The sequence below is a fragment of the Meleagris gallopavo genome, chromosome 6, assembly GCF_000146605.3.
Source record: "Meleagris gallopavo isolate NT-WF06-2002-E0010 breed Aviagen turkey brand Nicholas breeding stock chromosome 6, Turkey_5.1, whole genome shotgun sequence".
NCBI classification, from domain to species: domain Eukaryota; kingdom Metazoa; phylum Chordata; class Aves; order Galliformes; family Phasianidae; genus Meleagris; species Meleagris gallopavo.
This window is the reverse complement of record NC_015016.2, coordinates 19932151-19949244: the sequence shown is the minus strand read 5'-3', so window position 1 is coordinate 19949244 and position 17094 is coordinate 19932151. Positions and strand designations below refer to the sequence as shown.

General features: G+C 37.5%; 1 protein-coding gene across 1 annotated transcript; it reads right to left on the bottom strand.

Annotated features, from left to right (window-relative positions):
• Positions 1 to 40: 40 nt before the first annotated feature.
• On the bottom strand, positions 41 to 16877 carry LOC100541050 (neurabin-1). The gene is made up of 7 exons (XM_019616358.2): positions 16699 to 16877; positions 11118 to 11171; positions 8517 to 8746; positions 7138 to 7234; positions 6843 to 7014; positions 1258 to 1415; positions 41 to 693 (listed from the first exon to the last, which is right to left on the bottom strand). Exons 1-7 carry the CDS (start codon positions 16816 to 16818, stop codon positions 349 to 351), a joined length of 1176 nt encoding a protein of 391 aa, XP_019471903.1. The 5' UTR covers positions 16819 to 16877; the 3' UTR covers positions 41 to 348.
• Positions 16878 to 17094: the final 217 nt, after the last annotated feature.

Here is a 17094-nt window from a genome sequence, read left to right as displayed (position 1 = left end):
AAAAAAGCATTTAGTAGTGCCAAAATCACATCATAAGTACAATGCATTTATTAATCATCTTTGTAACACAAAAATGGACTGAGGTCCAATAATATGGTATTTTGAAAAAAATATGAGAAGATTTTCTTAAAGGCATCTTCCCCCTATCTTTTTCCATGAGCTCTAAGAAAGAAATAAAAAGAAAGAAAGCACCTCCTGATCTCATTCTAACTTCATCCTTTTCTTATACCATCATACAAGGTCAGCTGTAATTTTCTGATGTCCAGGTAGACAAAAGAAGTTATGAGAAGATGACCTTCAAGTAGTTGCTATCGTTTAACTACACAAAAGTTCATAGAGTAGATGTAACTAAGAAAAAGGATGCACCAATTTATTGTAAAAAATAGTAGTACCTTGATCTTGCAAAACATTCCTGCCAGCTGGGTGATGCAAAGGAGATGCTTCAGAGCTGTGCCCAGATTTTGAAGGAGAAGAAAGTGGAGTGTCTCCCCGAGCACACAGGGAAAGGACACCTCCTTTGTGATGCTGTCCTTCTTCTTGGTTTTCAGTTAGGTTGTCAAGGGAGATTGCTGCACTGCTAGCCACTGGGGAGAGGGAGGAAGCACCAGAATCTGATGCTGGTGAGGATGCTCTCATGCATAAGGGCAGTGGTGATTTTGAAATGTGCATGGGACTACTGTAACTGTTTGATGGCTGTTGGCATAAGAGATTATAGAGCAGGTTATACCATTTATAACTGATATGAGCAAGGTTTACTATGAACATGCAATTCTTTTATTCATTATTCACTCTTTTATTTGTAAGAAACACATTAGCAATTCATGTAATAACCTTTTGATGCCACATAGTATTTATTGATATTTGCTTTCAAGCAGAAGTCAGAATCAGATAAAACAATGAGTAAATATCATATCAATTGTGTTAACAATTAAGAAATAAAGAAAAGTAGAATTCAAGTTCTTTTCACCTCCTGCACATATTTAAGGACCCACTCTACATCATAAAGCACACTTATTTCAGAAAGCCCAGCATTCCTGTTAAAAGAAAATGTAAAAAAAAAAAGCCAACTAAAACCAACAAAAAACCCAGGTGTGTTCAATCAAAGGAGACAAACTTCTCTCAAGTACAGTCACAGCATACTGGCCACAGAGGAATACATACTGCCTGTTCTACAATGCAAGGACAAAGACAGAGAATAAAAAGAGGGGCAACCTAGCATTCCATAGGAAGCCTGAGAGAGGGCAGAGTCCTTCTCACCTTTCGTTCAAGGCTGTCCTCTCCATCAGTTGAACTGATGCTGTCATAGAGCCTTGTCCTAGTTGGCCTCTGCCGCTTGTTCTTCACTGAAAGCTGAGCTCGGGTTTTCAGAGCTTTTGAGTCCAGTCTCTCTGTTTCTGGCACTGCTTCATTGAAATCTGTATGAAAACATGATTTAAAGTTAACTGTAATATATATATACATATATATATAGGAATTAAATACCTTATCCTAAGATATGACCTGCAACTGAGAGCACACAAACTTTGCATGGTTTACTCACACCTGTAATTCTGTATTCAGAATTAATAAAGAGCATGTGCAAAAAAGTGGTTACATGTCTAAACCACTAACAGATCCATATCCAGTAAACGCATTGAGGAGAAGCAACTGCAAAGATTTTTAAATTCAGCAAACGATTGCCATTGTGACATGGGATCACACCAGAATAAAACTGTTGAACACTGCTGTCCTATCCCAGAAGCCAAGTCCACTCGGACTCCCTCAGACCTACTAACATGTGTTTGGTCTACAGAGCGCTCCTCCATCACAGTATGAATCCTCATCTCCTTACTTTCCAGCAGACGTTTTCCAGCATCTGGATGAATATCTCAATTTAGACACAGTGGGCCATTTCATTTATTTCCAATCCTGCCCTTTTCGGCCACCTGAAGAGGATATACTGTATGGCTGCTTTCTTCAACATCTGCCCCACTGTTTCCCTTATAACTTCATCAGTTCTGCAGGCTGCTCATCAAATTAAAAAAGAAATAGCCAGAGCTATCCTCAGCCTGCTCTACATTTCATCATAACTGGAATGGCTTACAAATTTAAAGAACCTACCCTGCTCTCTCTCCAGGTGTCCCCCAAAATAACCTTGTACAGTATGTGCAAATTATAAACAAGCAATGTCTGTAGTCAGTAGCAAAGAAAGAGTGATAGAGACAGTATCTAGATAATCAGATAACGATTTGCAATTGGATTGATTTACAGGCAGCCTCTCACAGGATTATGAAACATTCCTTTGTACCTACAGTGAAACTGCTTGTTGGCTCTGCCACATGCTCCATACTACGAGGGGACAGCAGAGAGGAATCTCACCATATTCTGGATGCTGAGGTCATCTGTTGTTTAAAATTGACAATACAAATAACGTGCCCCAATTGTTTGCTCCAATTCTTCTGCAAGTAAGACCACTTTTTTTATTAGTAACTGGCAATCTCATTTGTTGTTCCCTCCCTCACTGCACTGTCCACAGTAGTGGGCAGCAGTACTTATAGATTCCTCTTTACTGTATTCAGAATTCCTTCAAACTCCTAAAATGCAAGTAAATTTAGATAAACTTAAGTAAAACACCACTGACAGTATCATACATCACGATCTCTAATATTGCAGCTGACTGGTTTCAGCAATTGAGCAGCAAGCAAAGTGTTTTGGCAAAACCATTAGTGAGCTTGTTTTACAGCTTTGCAGAAAGACCCTGAGTGGGCTGAAATAAATTTTCACTGCAACCAACTGCCAGTGGTGTTCAACAGAGTTTATAAGGACATTCAAAATGAAATGAAATTATTCCACCCAGAAGCTCCATGAAAACATTCTGAACTGTAGCTATTCAGAACAGGAATGGAAAGGCCAAGTGTTGTATGTGTACGAGAGAGAAGGAACACTGTTCTATTTGATTAACTAGAAAAACAACTGTACTGTGTGGAGCAGGACACGGGCTGTTAGATCTGTTAATACACTGATCTAATAGCTCAGAAACCCTCTGAGAGATTTGCAACAAGCAATAATTATCCCAACAAAAAATAACAAGACAGTCATCAAAGACTTGTGTGAAGGCTGAGAGATGTACTGTACAATAACACTGCTTAACCCTTACAAAGATCCTGTACTTTCTGAATGAGTGGAGTTTGTCTAGGAGACGCTGAACCCTACCATATATGCTTTAAAAGATCAAAATGAAAAAAAGACTATAATTCATATATAATCAGGAAAAAGTTGGACGCTGTCGCTCTCACACCTATTTGCTGTTGTCTTCATTTGCATAGCTTTCTGCTAGAATAAACAGGCAAATCTGTTTCTTCTGTTCTGAAGAGAAGGCAGTTTTACATCTTTACCTTTCATCTACTGCTCCAACATTGTTACGTGATGCACGAAAATTACAGAAATATTTCATATAAAACAATGGAACTATGAAGCAAATTTATCTCCTAGTTTCACAGCCATCCCGTTCAAGAATGCCTTGTAAGCAAAGCAGACTAAACACTTAATCAGTGACTTGCCTCTACACATCAAGTTGACTAATAGCTGCTTTCTTAGCTATCAATCATCTACTGAAATGATACTTGAGTATTTCAGCAAATTTAACATTTTATAGAGCTGCAGTAAGCCAAAACATATTTATGAAAGGTGTTTTCACATTTTAAGCCAGACAAGGAATAGATTTTTTTATGGTTTCAACTTTCTTTTTTGTTTGGCAATCCTCATAGTACAAATCAATTCATCCGTTCGGCTAACTTCCTTGTCTAAGTACTCTATTCCTAATACACTAATTAATCAGAAGATAACCTGACTGACATTTTTGCTTAAAACAAAGAAACAGAGACATCTTAGCCTCACTGAATCCACCAACTTTAGGAAAGCAGAAATCTTCCCCTTGCTTTCCACAGCATCCTGACCCTCACTCTCAGAAGACCTGATTCAACCAGGGGTGCAAACATCTCAGTGACTTCCTACCACCATCAAAACGAAGAGCTCTTGCTTTGCAGCCCATTTCTTCCATTATTTGCATATTGTCACAATTTGAACTGCTTATATTTATTCCTTCAGGTACACACTCCCATACAACTCTTCCTTTTGTTGCTCAGCTAAGGCAAATAATTGACATAGTACTGTGAATGTTGATTCATGTAAGTGGTCACACTGGCTTTATTCAAGCAAAATGCCATCGGGATCTGGGCTGCTCTCTCTAGAGCTGGGCTGCTAGCTCTCAGTGCCACCTCTTGACCTAGCCTTGCTCCAACATGTTGCAAAGAAACTGCTCGAAAGAATCAGCGAGAGCAGTTTCCTAGGAATCTTCCAGTCTACTGTCGAGCTGGATAAATATCTTACAGGAAAGTTATAACAGGTTCAACATTGCTCATGGAGACACTCTAATTAGACTCTTTCGGCAGGCCTTGAACCATTTCACTCCAAGGGCCTTCCCTTTACATTATTTCAATACCACTGTGCAGTGGGAAACAGCTTGCCTGTCCACCCACTGAATTTCCATTATACACACTGATGGATTTAGAAATCTCCTTCTGTGAACTGATGTACCCCTGGGCATCCCAAGACACTCAGCACAGCCAGCAGAGTGCCTTGAAGGGGCATCTGCACAGAGATAAGCAAGTATTGGCAAAGCTGGCATCAATGCTGAACTGTCAACTGATTTCAAACCACAGTGTCCTTCCAGGATATCCACAGTTTGTTTCTCTACTGCAGATATAGCTCATGACCACTACAACTGAATGTTACACTTCATCTGTTTTTCTGCACTCTCAGACCTAATCAAGTATTTGTAAAAGAAACACAACCCTCAGTCTTCTGGTGTTCCAAGGCAAAATAAAGGAAAGACTCTGGGCTGTAATGGTTTAGATTTTCTCTTTGTAGCTTCCACTGGCGATCCTGGAAGCCTGCCACGATGAGGTTATGTTGCAGCCAGAGGAGCCGTGCTGTCTGACGGATGTTGCAGCGGCCAGGCCACCTGCAGGCAGGGGCTGCCATGCTCCTGTTCTCATGACAGACCAGTTACACCCATCGCTTGGTCCAAACATAAATACCACACATAAATATAATCAAGATCTCAGTTCACACTGAAGCAAAAACCCATCCTCAGTATCATTTTAATTATCAGGATATCTGAAATACGTGTTTTTATATAAACTGATTGTTAGGGAAGACATACATGCAAATACATCAATTGAAAAATCTGGGTTGGAAGTACTGACAGAGTTTTAGTGCTTTAAAAGATGTTCTAAGATTTTTTTTAAAGGTAGAAATTTCAAGTTCTATATATATTTAAAAAAAAGGTAATATCAGAATCTCACTTTGCAGTCTTGTTTAAACAGAGCGTTTCACTGAATAATAGAAAGTATGTATTTCAGATGATATTCGTGAATGGATTTCAGCTCCTGAGCCATGGACGTGTGCTGACACTGCTAAAATATGTAAACCTGATTTCTCCAAGGCAGGTAGGTAAAGCACACTTTACTTCCCTTATGCAATCTACTGTAACATTTACTGAGTTTCAGTGCAGAATTATGGACTTCCCTGTCAACCTGTGCGCTTTCCTGAGATCTCAGAGTAATAAACACTTGCTAAAAAGAAACAGGTATGTGGAGATCTGTGGAAACGAGTTCCACAAGTTCTGTCTATCACACATATACTGTTTCAGAAGGACAAACCCTTTTTATGCACATATGTTAAGATATGACTTATATTGATTTGTTTGCAGAGCAATATTCAGTTTGTATCCATACATGCAATAACTGCTAGAATAGTAACCCTAATAAAACATCTCGTGATTGCTAGAAATCAATTTAATTGGAAATGCAATACATTTTTCTTCACCAGTGGAATAAATAATATTATAGTTTATTTAAAATGAATATATTGCTAGAATGAACCCTGGTGCTGATTTCACAGACTGTCAATAAATATACAGTAAGTATTGTTCCTGCACCAAACAATTTTCATCCCAAGGCTGTGCATCTAAACTTGGATTCAATTTTGCATATACTTCAAGGGTGAGGAACTGCTCACAGTTACTGAAAACACTAACTAAAGGAATGGATATTATCTGTATATTTTCACTAACACGGTCTTTAAAAAAAATGGCAGTTACCTTTCTATGCAAAACAAGTAAAGCTTACAGTTACCCTGTTGACAGCATCTTAGTGTTATCATGAATTGTTTTGGCTCTTTGGTAATGTAGAACCAAGTCTTACAGGCCCTTATGTTTTAAATCAGTATGTGCTATAGAAGACTATTATTTTAATGAATGTACTAGTAAAGAATTTGCATTCTGTTCACAAAGGGCTCCCTCCTGAGAAATCATGAGCTCCACCTACATGATTGCTTTTGATGTCAGTACCAAGGTAGGATCAGAAACATGCAGTGCTCCATTCAAAATTCAAGATTCAACTGTTTTTTCTCATTCTGGTAACTTTGTTCTTGTTCAATCTTTGGTTCTTGGATAATTAAGAACAAAGTTAAGAACACAAGAAAGCACAATTTTCTTCTACCTTATTAGAATAACAGAAGCATGGAATTAATCCTGAATGCTGGTGGACTGTCACTGAAAATTCATTTAAGCTTTAAGTAATCAGTAACCATCTTTGCTTTGTTAGCACAGACTAGTCACTTCTATTTCTTAAAGAACTTACAATGTATAGTTTTCCTGGGTCTTTATGTTTATAATTATTATTTGTGAACTTTGGGAAAATAACAACATCCCTGTTGTTACTGTTTCCTTTAGATCCTAAATAACAACGATATTTTTTAGCCACACATTAACAGGAGTTACAGGGTTGGTTCACACAAACCTTGACTTAAGCCATCCAGACAGGACACTTGCTTAGTATCTAGATTTTCCACTGGATCTCCTCTAGAAACTTCTCCAAAAGATGTCTGCCTTTCAAATATGTTATTGTTATTGTTAACCTGGCTCCCATTTTGCTTCAGTAGCCTGAAAACTTCTGCTTCCAAGTCTCGTATCTGAAATAAATAATACCCATTTTTACCTTTAGCACACATACACATCTATGTTGGTTGCTTTTTCCCCCAGATTATCAGACAGAATTATCTCATTCACCAAAGATAAGAGTAAATACTACTCACACGAGACTGTAAGCCTTGAACCTCTGCAAGATGTGCTTTCTCCAAATCTTCTATTTTCTTTCGTTCAGCCTCCTGGCGTTTGAGGAAGTCAAGTTCTCTTAGGGAAAAAAAAAAAAGAAGTGCATTTGCTGTCATCAAAACAATCAGATTCGAACAGAAAACATTGTGGTATACTGTATGTTAGGCTATGCATCTGGAAATTCTGTCCATAACAAATGTTTTGTTCCTAGCCTACAAATGAGTATGAAACTACATAATTACCTATCAGTCTATATGAACATGCTAGCTGAAAACACAAAAATGAGACTAAGTAAAAATCTGAGTTCTGCTGCAGGAAATAGGAAAGAGTCTGTTTTATGAGAATATGACTGATCTCTTTTGCTTATAGGAAATCCACGAATTTCCAGGTGCAAATTTAATTTTCTAATAGGTTTTCAGGAAATCTGTTAGATGTTTTTTAGGAGTCTGAGATATTTTTAAAACAATAGACTAAATCTTTTACTACTACAAAGTAGTATAGGAACAGAAAAGCCATGCAAACTCACTCTAGCTATTTTCCCTATTTTTTTCACTTTGAAAATCTAATATATTTATTATAGAAAGCGAACAAGATGCCAATTAGCTACGGAGCAGTCATGAAATTCCAAGCTAGGTAACAACATACTGACTTTCTAAAATGCTTTTTAATGGGAAACAACATTCCCTTTGGCGCTCCCAGCTCTTGCTTAACATTGGTGCACATTTTTGAGTATTCTTTTTTAACTGACTACATGTCAGCATTAATTAATTAAAAAAATGCTGCAGAAGAAGAAAGTTTTGAGAAAGGTAGCTATGGAGAGTGCTATTCTTGCTAGCTATCAGGAGGAGGGACCATATGAAACACAGAGGGCCAGGTAATCATCACTTAGCTCAACAGCTCAAACATTCCTGGCATCTACAAGAAGAAGAAAAATAGAATATGAAAGAAAACAAAACAATTTTCTTTTGGATGTTACATTAGTATACAGCAGGAGGGAATTCAACTGACGTCACTATAAATTGCCGCAAACATTTCAAATCAAATGTTTTACTAGGATTACTCGTGGTTGTGTGCAACCTCATTTAGTTATCTAGTAATCCTGAAGCATTTCAATGCAGAATAAGGCAGATTAAATCTTTGTTTAGTTATAATAAATAGTTTAGCATTACTAAACTATTACTTAAATAATACTACCATTTTTTCTTCAACAAAGAACTTGTGGTTTTCATGATAAAAAAAAATGATTAATATTGTTTAACTCACAGTTGTTTAATAGAGGGTTTCATATTTCAAAATTTATCTTACACGTGTTTCCTATCTGGCCACTTATTCATTTCCTAAACACGGTGTAGCTGCTTACTTTTGCTGAAAATCCTTGATTAACTTCTTTGCCTTGTTATATTTCTTCTCCAGAGCTTGATACTGGCTTTGTGTCTCCTTGAGGTGCTCGTTCACTGTATGACACAGGGTCTGGGCCTCAATCCAGTAACTCTCTAATTTCATCATCCTCTCCTTATTCTCCTCAATGTTCTGCTGCAGTTGGGTCTTCTCTAGTTCCCACCTCACTTTCTCATTCTCAGCAGCCTGTAGCTGAACAGAACAGTGGAGAGGCCAGTCAGTAGGGGGGTGCAAAGTGCAGCCTAATAGCTCAGTTTGAGTTCAGCCAACGTGAATAGCAAAAATCACGGAGTAACTACAGAAGTAGTGAGCCAGCAGAGAAAAGAGCATCCCAGGACAAATACATTTGCTGATACATACATTATTTTTCTACATAAAATGAAGCAGAACCTTTGTTTTTTACTACAATGCATTCCCATTGTTTCTCCGAGCTTATGAACACATTTAAAAATGTCAATAGCGGAGTGTTTCTGTAAACTGCAGGGTTAATCCACCAGCATTGGTTACACACTTTGCTCTGTATACCTGGCTCAGGCGTTAGAGAGCTTTCATACACTTCCATAAGATGAGAAATTCCTTCTTTGAGAGGAATCTGCTTTCCAGATTCTATATTCGATTTAAGAACAATGAGAATACAAACAGGAAAAATGCCAATTGTGACTAATTCAACCGTTTTTCCTTCAAATTAGTAACTGTATTGAATTCTTATAATTTTTCATGCTTTTTTTAATGTCATAATCTTGCTTAATCTAGAAAACCTAGAAAGAAAAGAAGCTGGGTGTAGAATAGAACATTTAACATCAGGTCATAACCTAGGATTATTTCTCATTTAAGCAAGAATAGAGTTTTACATATGACACTGTAACTATGCCAGAATTATTACAAGAACAAAGAGAATCTGTTATACTATTCTTGCTTTCTTTAAAATTGCTTACTGAGTTGTAAGGGGCTAATACTAAAAGCAAAAATATGTCCTTGCTGTTGTAGATTTCTGCCCCTAAAGGTGCTAATTCTGCCAAACATCAGTGCTGCTTAGCTTTCTGATCACTGCTGTTTCTATGCCCAGTTTGGCAGCAGTAAAGCCCAGTTTTTCCAAGTGACCTCAAAGCAGATGAATTTCACTGCTTAATTTATAACAACACTTAGCTCCCCTGTTATTTTTGTTGTTGTTAGATTTGGTTATTTTTAGATTTCTATTTAATAATAGATTTCTTGCTATTTGCAAGTTTCAATGTTTGGCACGGAATGAAGGTAACATTCAAGGTAGGATATTTTAGCTGCTAGAATTTATGGAAGGAAAGCACATTTTACACAAACCTGTTTGCTTATCAAGATTATTTTATTTGCTCTAGGCAGCTATGCTAGCACCATGGATGATGCACGCAAAACAAGAATAGGCTGTTTGCAGTTTTAGTAGCAATATAACCGAAGTAGCCATAATTTCTTCGGTGCTATTCAAAAGACCATGTAACGAAGTACAACACAAGAAGATACATTAACCCTAATCTTGCAAATGGATCTGCACAGATGAATGCTTACACCTATGCTATGAAGTCAACAGGGCTTGGCACAATCCCAAGGGATTGACCATGCAGCTCCGACTGCTGCATTGGAATTGGAAAGCAGAAAAGATTTCTGACTTTTTGAACTGAAATAGTATAACAGAAATTGTCAAGACAGAAAATAACTGCATTCAGAACTTGATTTTAACAGTACTTTATGCAAATTTGATAAACACAACACAAAATATGTGGTAAGTGCAAATGGTTGCTAGAAAGAAATAATCATCAAAAATATTTGTCTGAAGTACAATTTTTTCTTTGTCTTCCTTTGATTTTCTTTATAATGTGCTCAATCTCAAAATGAAGAATGTCATTATAAAACCTCTTATTACTCAACAACAGAATTGTCAGTTGATTTCCCATAAAGCTTATCCTAGTACAAAAAATACAATTTCTTTTTACTGCAATTGCAAATTCAATCTAATAACTAGCAACCAATTGCGAGATGTTTCCCATTAAGCTGGTAAACATTTTCCTTTCTAGAGCATCTTTTAAAGAGAAATGCAACAGTAAGAAAGTGTTCTTTTTCTTCTGTATATAAAAAGTATTTTCTATTAAACATGTTTAAATAAATTAATTTTTTCTAAACATAAAGAAAAGAAATTAACATAAACAGGACATCTTATTATCACTAATAAACAATAAACCTAGTAACTAAGTCTTGAATATTCAATCCAAATGCAATTTAAAAACCTGAGAAAATGTACTAGAATTGTAAAACTGGGAATCTGCCATTTAGTCATTATGATACCTCTTAAAATGTATGTTTAATTGAAGCTGCATAAGTTGGCAGTTTCTCTTAATAGCAGCACTTAGATTTTACTTGAAACTTTGAACAGAGAACATACACTAAGACAAGATTTAGCTGAGCCACCGTGTTTCTTGATCAGCCTTTAATAAGGACGTTGATTTCTCCACCCACATAAAGATACATGTCTTCAGATCTGATTTTGCATGAGCAAAAAAAAATCAGCGTGTATTATCTGCATATTGATTCTTACCTTCGTCTTCAGCTTCTGAATTTCAGCTTCTGTAACTGCATGTTTGATTTGCAACTAAAATTGAAAATATAAAATAAACAAGTGAAGTCACAGAGTACTCCAATATTTTTAAAGCCTGTGCTGCAAGTTGAATACCTTATTACACAGCAGAAGGCCTTGAAGAGTGCTGCAGTGCAGTAGATTGTAAATTAAAACGTCTAGCTTGCAAAATGACTCAGCCTTGCAATCTAATTAAAGATAGGATGCCATCTAACCACTCATAATTTCAAATCAGAACATCCAATCTGTTTAGCAAAACCAAATGTCTTCTGCTTAAAAGAAAAAAAAAAGAAAGAAAGAAAGAAAAAAGATGCTATCCTGCTGGGCTTTGCTTTGCTCTCCTCTGATGTGAATGTGAAATATGTCCCAGTGCTGTCAGCGAGTCCCACGACACTGATTAAAGCAGGCATGTTACAAAAGAGCAAATACAGAAATAAGTGATTTAACAACTCAGGGAGTCAGGAATCTTCCCTTTAGGGGAAGATTCTACATGTTTACTACATGAAAGAAAAAAAGGTAAACTGATGCTATCCTTCTCCATCATTAACCTGAATTATTCTGCTCAAGCTAGCTAATCTCAAGTGAGAGCAGTAACACTGGGAAACCGTAAAAAACAGGAAGCAGCATACGAGCACAGAAAACGACTGCAAGGAGATTAACAGCCCAGGCATTGTGTTAAAGGTTGAGTTTACATCACCAGGCACTGTGCCACAATAACAGCGGATCAGTGCAGGGTAAGGGTAGGTGCTGAGGACCCGGCTCCCACCTGCATGCTTTCAGGGACTTGTTTTGGACTAGTCCACATCAGTCTGATCTGGCAGAGTGAATCCGCATTCGCTCTTTCGAATCCATTAGGCAACATCCTGAAGTACCTTTGAGTTTGGTTTCACCCCGAAGAATTACTATTCACCTGCTCCAAGAACAGTCTGAAGTACGAATCAAACAGCTTCAAAATCCCAATCCAAATGAAATGATGATGCACACGCACCTGATACTAGGCTGCACTGGCATCCCTGCTGCTTTACTGCTTAAGGCAGTCAGCATGGTCAAACTCTGACAGGCCCCGAACCTTACAATGTAAAGCACTGAACTAGTGACTCATGTGTGCTGGGCAAGCTGAATTACAGCTTGAGCAAACTCTGCAGGGAAGACAGCCTTAGTTCATTATTTATGAGTACGAGGAATAGTTATGGAAAAGTATGTTCTACATAGTGGTTACAAGACTGAAGGAAGCCTTTGGGAATGGTTTATGTTGAGCTAATAGAGTGCATGAGGGACTTGTGCTGAATCAGAAATTATCACCTCAGGTGAAGCTATGGTTACATTCTTGAAGGGCAGACTGCTAGTAAAAAAAACGTACAGACAATTCAAAAGGCAAGTTATTTTGGAGAAGAGGAATAATTTTCAAGATAGCAGGAGTTATCTCAGAGCCAATCGGTGCAAGCATTCTTGAGAAAGGCTTAGTTGCCTTGGAAATCCCACTTTCATGGGACCTCTTGAACCCATTTCTTGTGGCAGCACAGGAAATGCAGTCAGACACAGTTTGGCTTGCAAATTGGCCCTAACTTGTCTAGTGAATAAGCCTTGTCTCTGCTGGAGGACCATAACCAAACAGATGCCAGGAGGGATAAAGGATGCAGTGATGCAATCGGTTCCACCTGAGGAACAGTTTAGGAATCTTCCATGTTTCCACTAGTCTTGGTTACTGCCTCCAGAGGAGACCGTAAGCACTTCCAGTCCCCAGTTTCCCCAAATTCACCTTTTGACTTTGCACTAGAAAGGATTATGGACGTTCTAGTCCTCAGCAAGTGCCAATACAAGACCTCATTTCCAACTAAAGCGCTGACTGACGGCAGCAGCTTGCACAAACTCGGACATGTGGAGGCCCACCAGGCACACTGGTGGAGCACACATGGCTCCAGACTCCAAGAGCCCCAGGCAGGCAACTAACCCAGAGATCTCACAGGGTCCCTGACCAAGTGTTACTGGAGGGCAGGACAAACATGCGCCAACATAGCTGAAGCAGGGAATACAGAAGTCCTGCAGCTGGCTTTGGTCGCAAGAAGCTGCTAGTGCTGGTGGTCTACCTGATGGGTTATAAACCCCATGCAATTTTTTGGAATTTAATCATAAATAGTTCAGGACACTTTAAAGAGATATTTTAGTTAGTATTTGCAAGAGGTTGCATTTTTGAGCTCAGTAGAGCCAACCTCTGATCTGCAGCTTTCAGAGAGATCAATAGCTATTCTTTTTCTAAATAGTTTCTCTTAGCAGTGAAAGACAAAGAGGAAAAATTAAGAGAGAATAATCTCAAAACCTTATCATGTTTAATAAATGCCCAGACCTTTGCTTAGGTTATCACTTAGGTCACTGAATCTCACAACCAAACCCTCATTGTTTTGGGGTGAGGTGAACTCTAGGATAGATGAGTTAGACTTTGCCCTTTGTAGAGATAATAATGAAATCAAAAGGCCAAGACTCAGAACCTCAGGCTACCTGCTTGCAATCCATTGCCATTTCTTCTAAAAATCCCACAAACCAGTAAGCAGCATTTTATCAGCTTATAGCATACACAGAAACCCCAAATTGTTGCATAAATGACAATCTGCTCAGGTACAGATGGTTTTAATGGTTATTTTTACACTCTCTGTTATTAATTTTTTTTTTTTTTAAAGACTACTGAGCACTTAGTCAGATCACTAAATCAGTGCATGGTACAGCAGACCCCACTGAAGCAGAAGAAAAAAGACACTTTCCTGTCAGACAGGAATTTCAGGGCAAATACCAAGAAAAATACAAGAGCATCTAACAAAACACACAGACAAATGTGTAAGCTGGACATCTTACCTTTTTTCTTTTTTTTTTAAATTTTAACAGAACTAATTATGCTTGCAGAATAGATGCGAAATAGTAACACATGCAGGGGTTAGACTGAACAATGGGCAAAGCAAATGATTTGACAAGCAAATCTGGACTCTGCAGATTTTCTAATAGGAAAAAAGAAATATATTATTCCATGTCCTATATAATGCTAGACAAGTTCTTGGCAGATACTACTTCATATTTCTGTTTTCTAAGTCAACATAAAGCTGTGAAGGCTTCATTTTAACAAGAGATATTTTGAATAATTTTTGGCAAGTTTCATTTTCAAGGATGTTGTGAAACACATATTCTTCAAAACAATACAATTAAAATATTTATATGTATTATGAGAAAATAGCTTGGATTCATCTAAGACTGCAAAAGGTGGAATGTCATGAAAAGCTAGTATATGTTAAATTGCTGGAAATGCAGTGAGAAAGAAACTACCCAATTAAATCCAATAAGATCAATGATTTTTTTATATCATTATATGTTTTTACATATAATATCATTTGTTTTTCATAGATTTCGTTATGATGTGAAATACAGTTTCTAATTCTTACATAAGATGTTCCTTTTCTTTATAGATCTTGTCTCTCTTCAATTATCACAGCTAAAAAAAAAAGCTTCTAGCTCTTTCTCTCAAAGAAGACAAGGAAAATTGGTTTCTTTTTTTTCTGTTTTAAAGCCAGGAAAACAAGATATGCTGAATTTCAGTGATTCACCCAGGAATGCCCAGCTCTATTCTGACTTCCATTCCAAGAGCAAAGCATTTCAAGTAAGAGTGCTCTCAAAGTATTTGAGCACATTTTTCTTTGCAAAGAATAAATTCAACTAATTAGGTCAAACTATTATGTTTAAAGATTAGGTCCAACCTACTTGTTTAATACTTTCATTAATCTCCACAGTAGGAAGAAGAAAGAACAGTTATTCTTTAAATACAATTCCAGAAAACACTGCGTGGGCTTGTGCAGGGTGATAGCGAACAAGTCCTCTAGTGTTGAAGGAATTCAGGGCAAATACCAAGAAAAATACATGCACTCATCCTACCAGAACCTCTACAAAATACAGCTGTGTGCTGTTAAATACAACCAGTGGAACAAAAGTGGCATGCTCCTAACAGCAATAACTGCGTGGGCTACTGAAAAAGAGCCCACTCTTCCACAGGAGCATTTCACGTTTTCCTGTTGGGTTCTTATCTGCTTTTAACCTGGAGGATTCCAGAGACCCTTAGTCTGATCTTCCCTACATCAACATTTTAAGGCCATTCAATCTTACAGATGTACAGTTAGCTGAAAATCAGTTTGGATATGCTAAAATACATCAATAGCCCAAGTTGATTAAAATTACATTCAGGCATAGTGATACAGGTAATTTATTGAAAGGTCCATGTCCTATTTATACTACACCTGTGCTTTGCCTAGGCACAGCTTATTGCACTGGCACAGTCAGAATGGCAGCACCCTCCCAACGCATTGAGAAAGTATATAAACATTATGCATGATCCATGGTATTAGAAAATGAACTCAGCTTTCTAATTAATGCAACAGTCAGGACCTTGAAATATGGAGTGAGAAGTTCATCAGTTAAGTAAACCAAAAAACTTTCAGGAAACAATAATGTATTTATTATTGTAGGCATCCAGAGGCTGAAGACTGTACCGCCAAAAAAGTGAAAGACAGTTTCATTAGTGACTGGTAACTTTTTATATATTGCTTGCTCTGGAGAATGGTAAGAATATACATTGCACCCATCTGGAAAATAAAACACCTGGTTTGAGTGGAACAAAGGGAAAAACAGGAGACAGGTGAAGAAAGACAGACACTGAGTCCCTCTTTTAAAACTTGTCTGGGCCCAGAGGCTCAAATCTCCGATGTTTTGGCTACTTTCAGCTCTTTGGTTTGCATTTAGAAACAAACATGTTCTTTACTGTCCAAGTCCATTGCTCCGGACATAGAAAAATCCACCTGTTTCATGTCTTGTACGACAGCTCAGGAAAGTTCAGGAATAAATCACATCAAAAGCCTAATCAAAAATACAGGACTGTTTCTCTGTTCCTTGGTATGGTATACAACCTCAGTGACTGCAATAAGCATCACTGATCTAAGTTTTGTTAGTACCAGTGGATGCTGAATAAACTCCATAGCTCTTTTGTTTTACCAAATAGAAGTTTTGTAAAACACCAGCTCAGAACAGGCTTGCTTCCCCAGTGTTTATTTTAAACACACAGCAAAACATATCAATGCAGTATACTGATGAATGCTGTGTAATGCTACAGAAACTGGAAACAATCCAATTTTCACTGAAATTTAGCATTTGTTTTGCTTTTCATGATCACTTTTGACTGGGTTGAAAAAAAAAAAGCAAAGCTACCTGCTAGTAATTAATTAACTATTAATGCAAACTAAGTGCTGAGGCAGAATAACTTTTTTGCTAAAAAATCAAGTTATGAATTATCCTTCATCAGTGTAACAGTCACTTGAAAGTTGCTGTCAAAGTAACTCAGAAGAGTTCCACTGCTTTAAGCAGAATGTTTTCAGCTGTTTAAAAGTATCCACGCTACAAACACTTAGCAATCAATTCTAGTATTCAAGAGAATTGACGAACACTGAGCAATTTGATTACTAAAAATCTAACTCCAGTAACATATTTTTGAAATGTTTTCTGCTTTCTAACTTACCTCTTTGAACTTGTGAGCAAGCTTGCTGGTGTCCACGTCACTCGGGGAGAACATGTCATCATTTTCAGGAAGATCAAACACTTCAATAGCCATGTCACCTCCCGGAAGGACCGGTCCCATGTCATCATCTTCTTCATCTGTAGCATATTCCCCTGTCTTAATTTTATAGCATTTAAAAAATTCCAGTTATCCTCTTATTAGGCATAGACTGTTCAAAGTGCAGTTAAGCTAGTGGACAAATACAGCATGTTGCACAAACATATAAAAGATCCTATTTTTGTTTTGCTATAATCTAAGAAGATAAAATCTAACTCCACAACAGTACCTCAGATCATTAAGACATGGAACAAAAGATTGTCTGAGGCACTACAGGTTTCTAGGGGTCGGCATTACTGA

Bases quoted from the DNA above. Each gene is read 5' to 3' on its own strand.
- LOC100541050 (XM_019616358.2), bottom strand. From the start codon at position 16,818: ATGGGACCGGTCCTTCCGGGAGGTGACATGGCTATTGAAGTGTTTGAT. The intron at 11,172-16,698 runs GTAAGTTAGAAA...TTTCAATTTTAG, and splicing joins TTGCTCACAAGTTCAAAGAG to TTGCAAATCAAACATGCAGT. The intron at 694-1,257 runs GTGAGAAGGACT...TTATGCCAACAG, and splicing joins AGGACAGCCTTGAACGAAAG to CCATCAAACAGTTACAGTAG.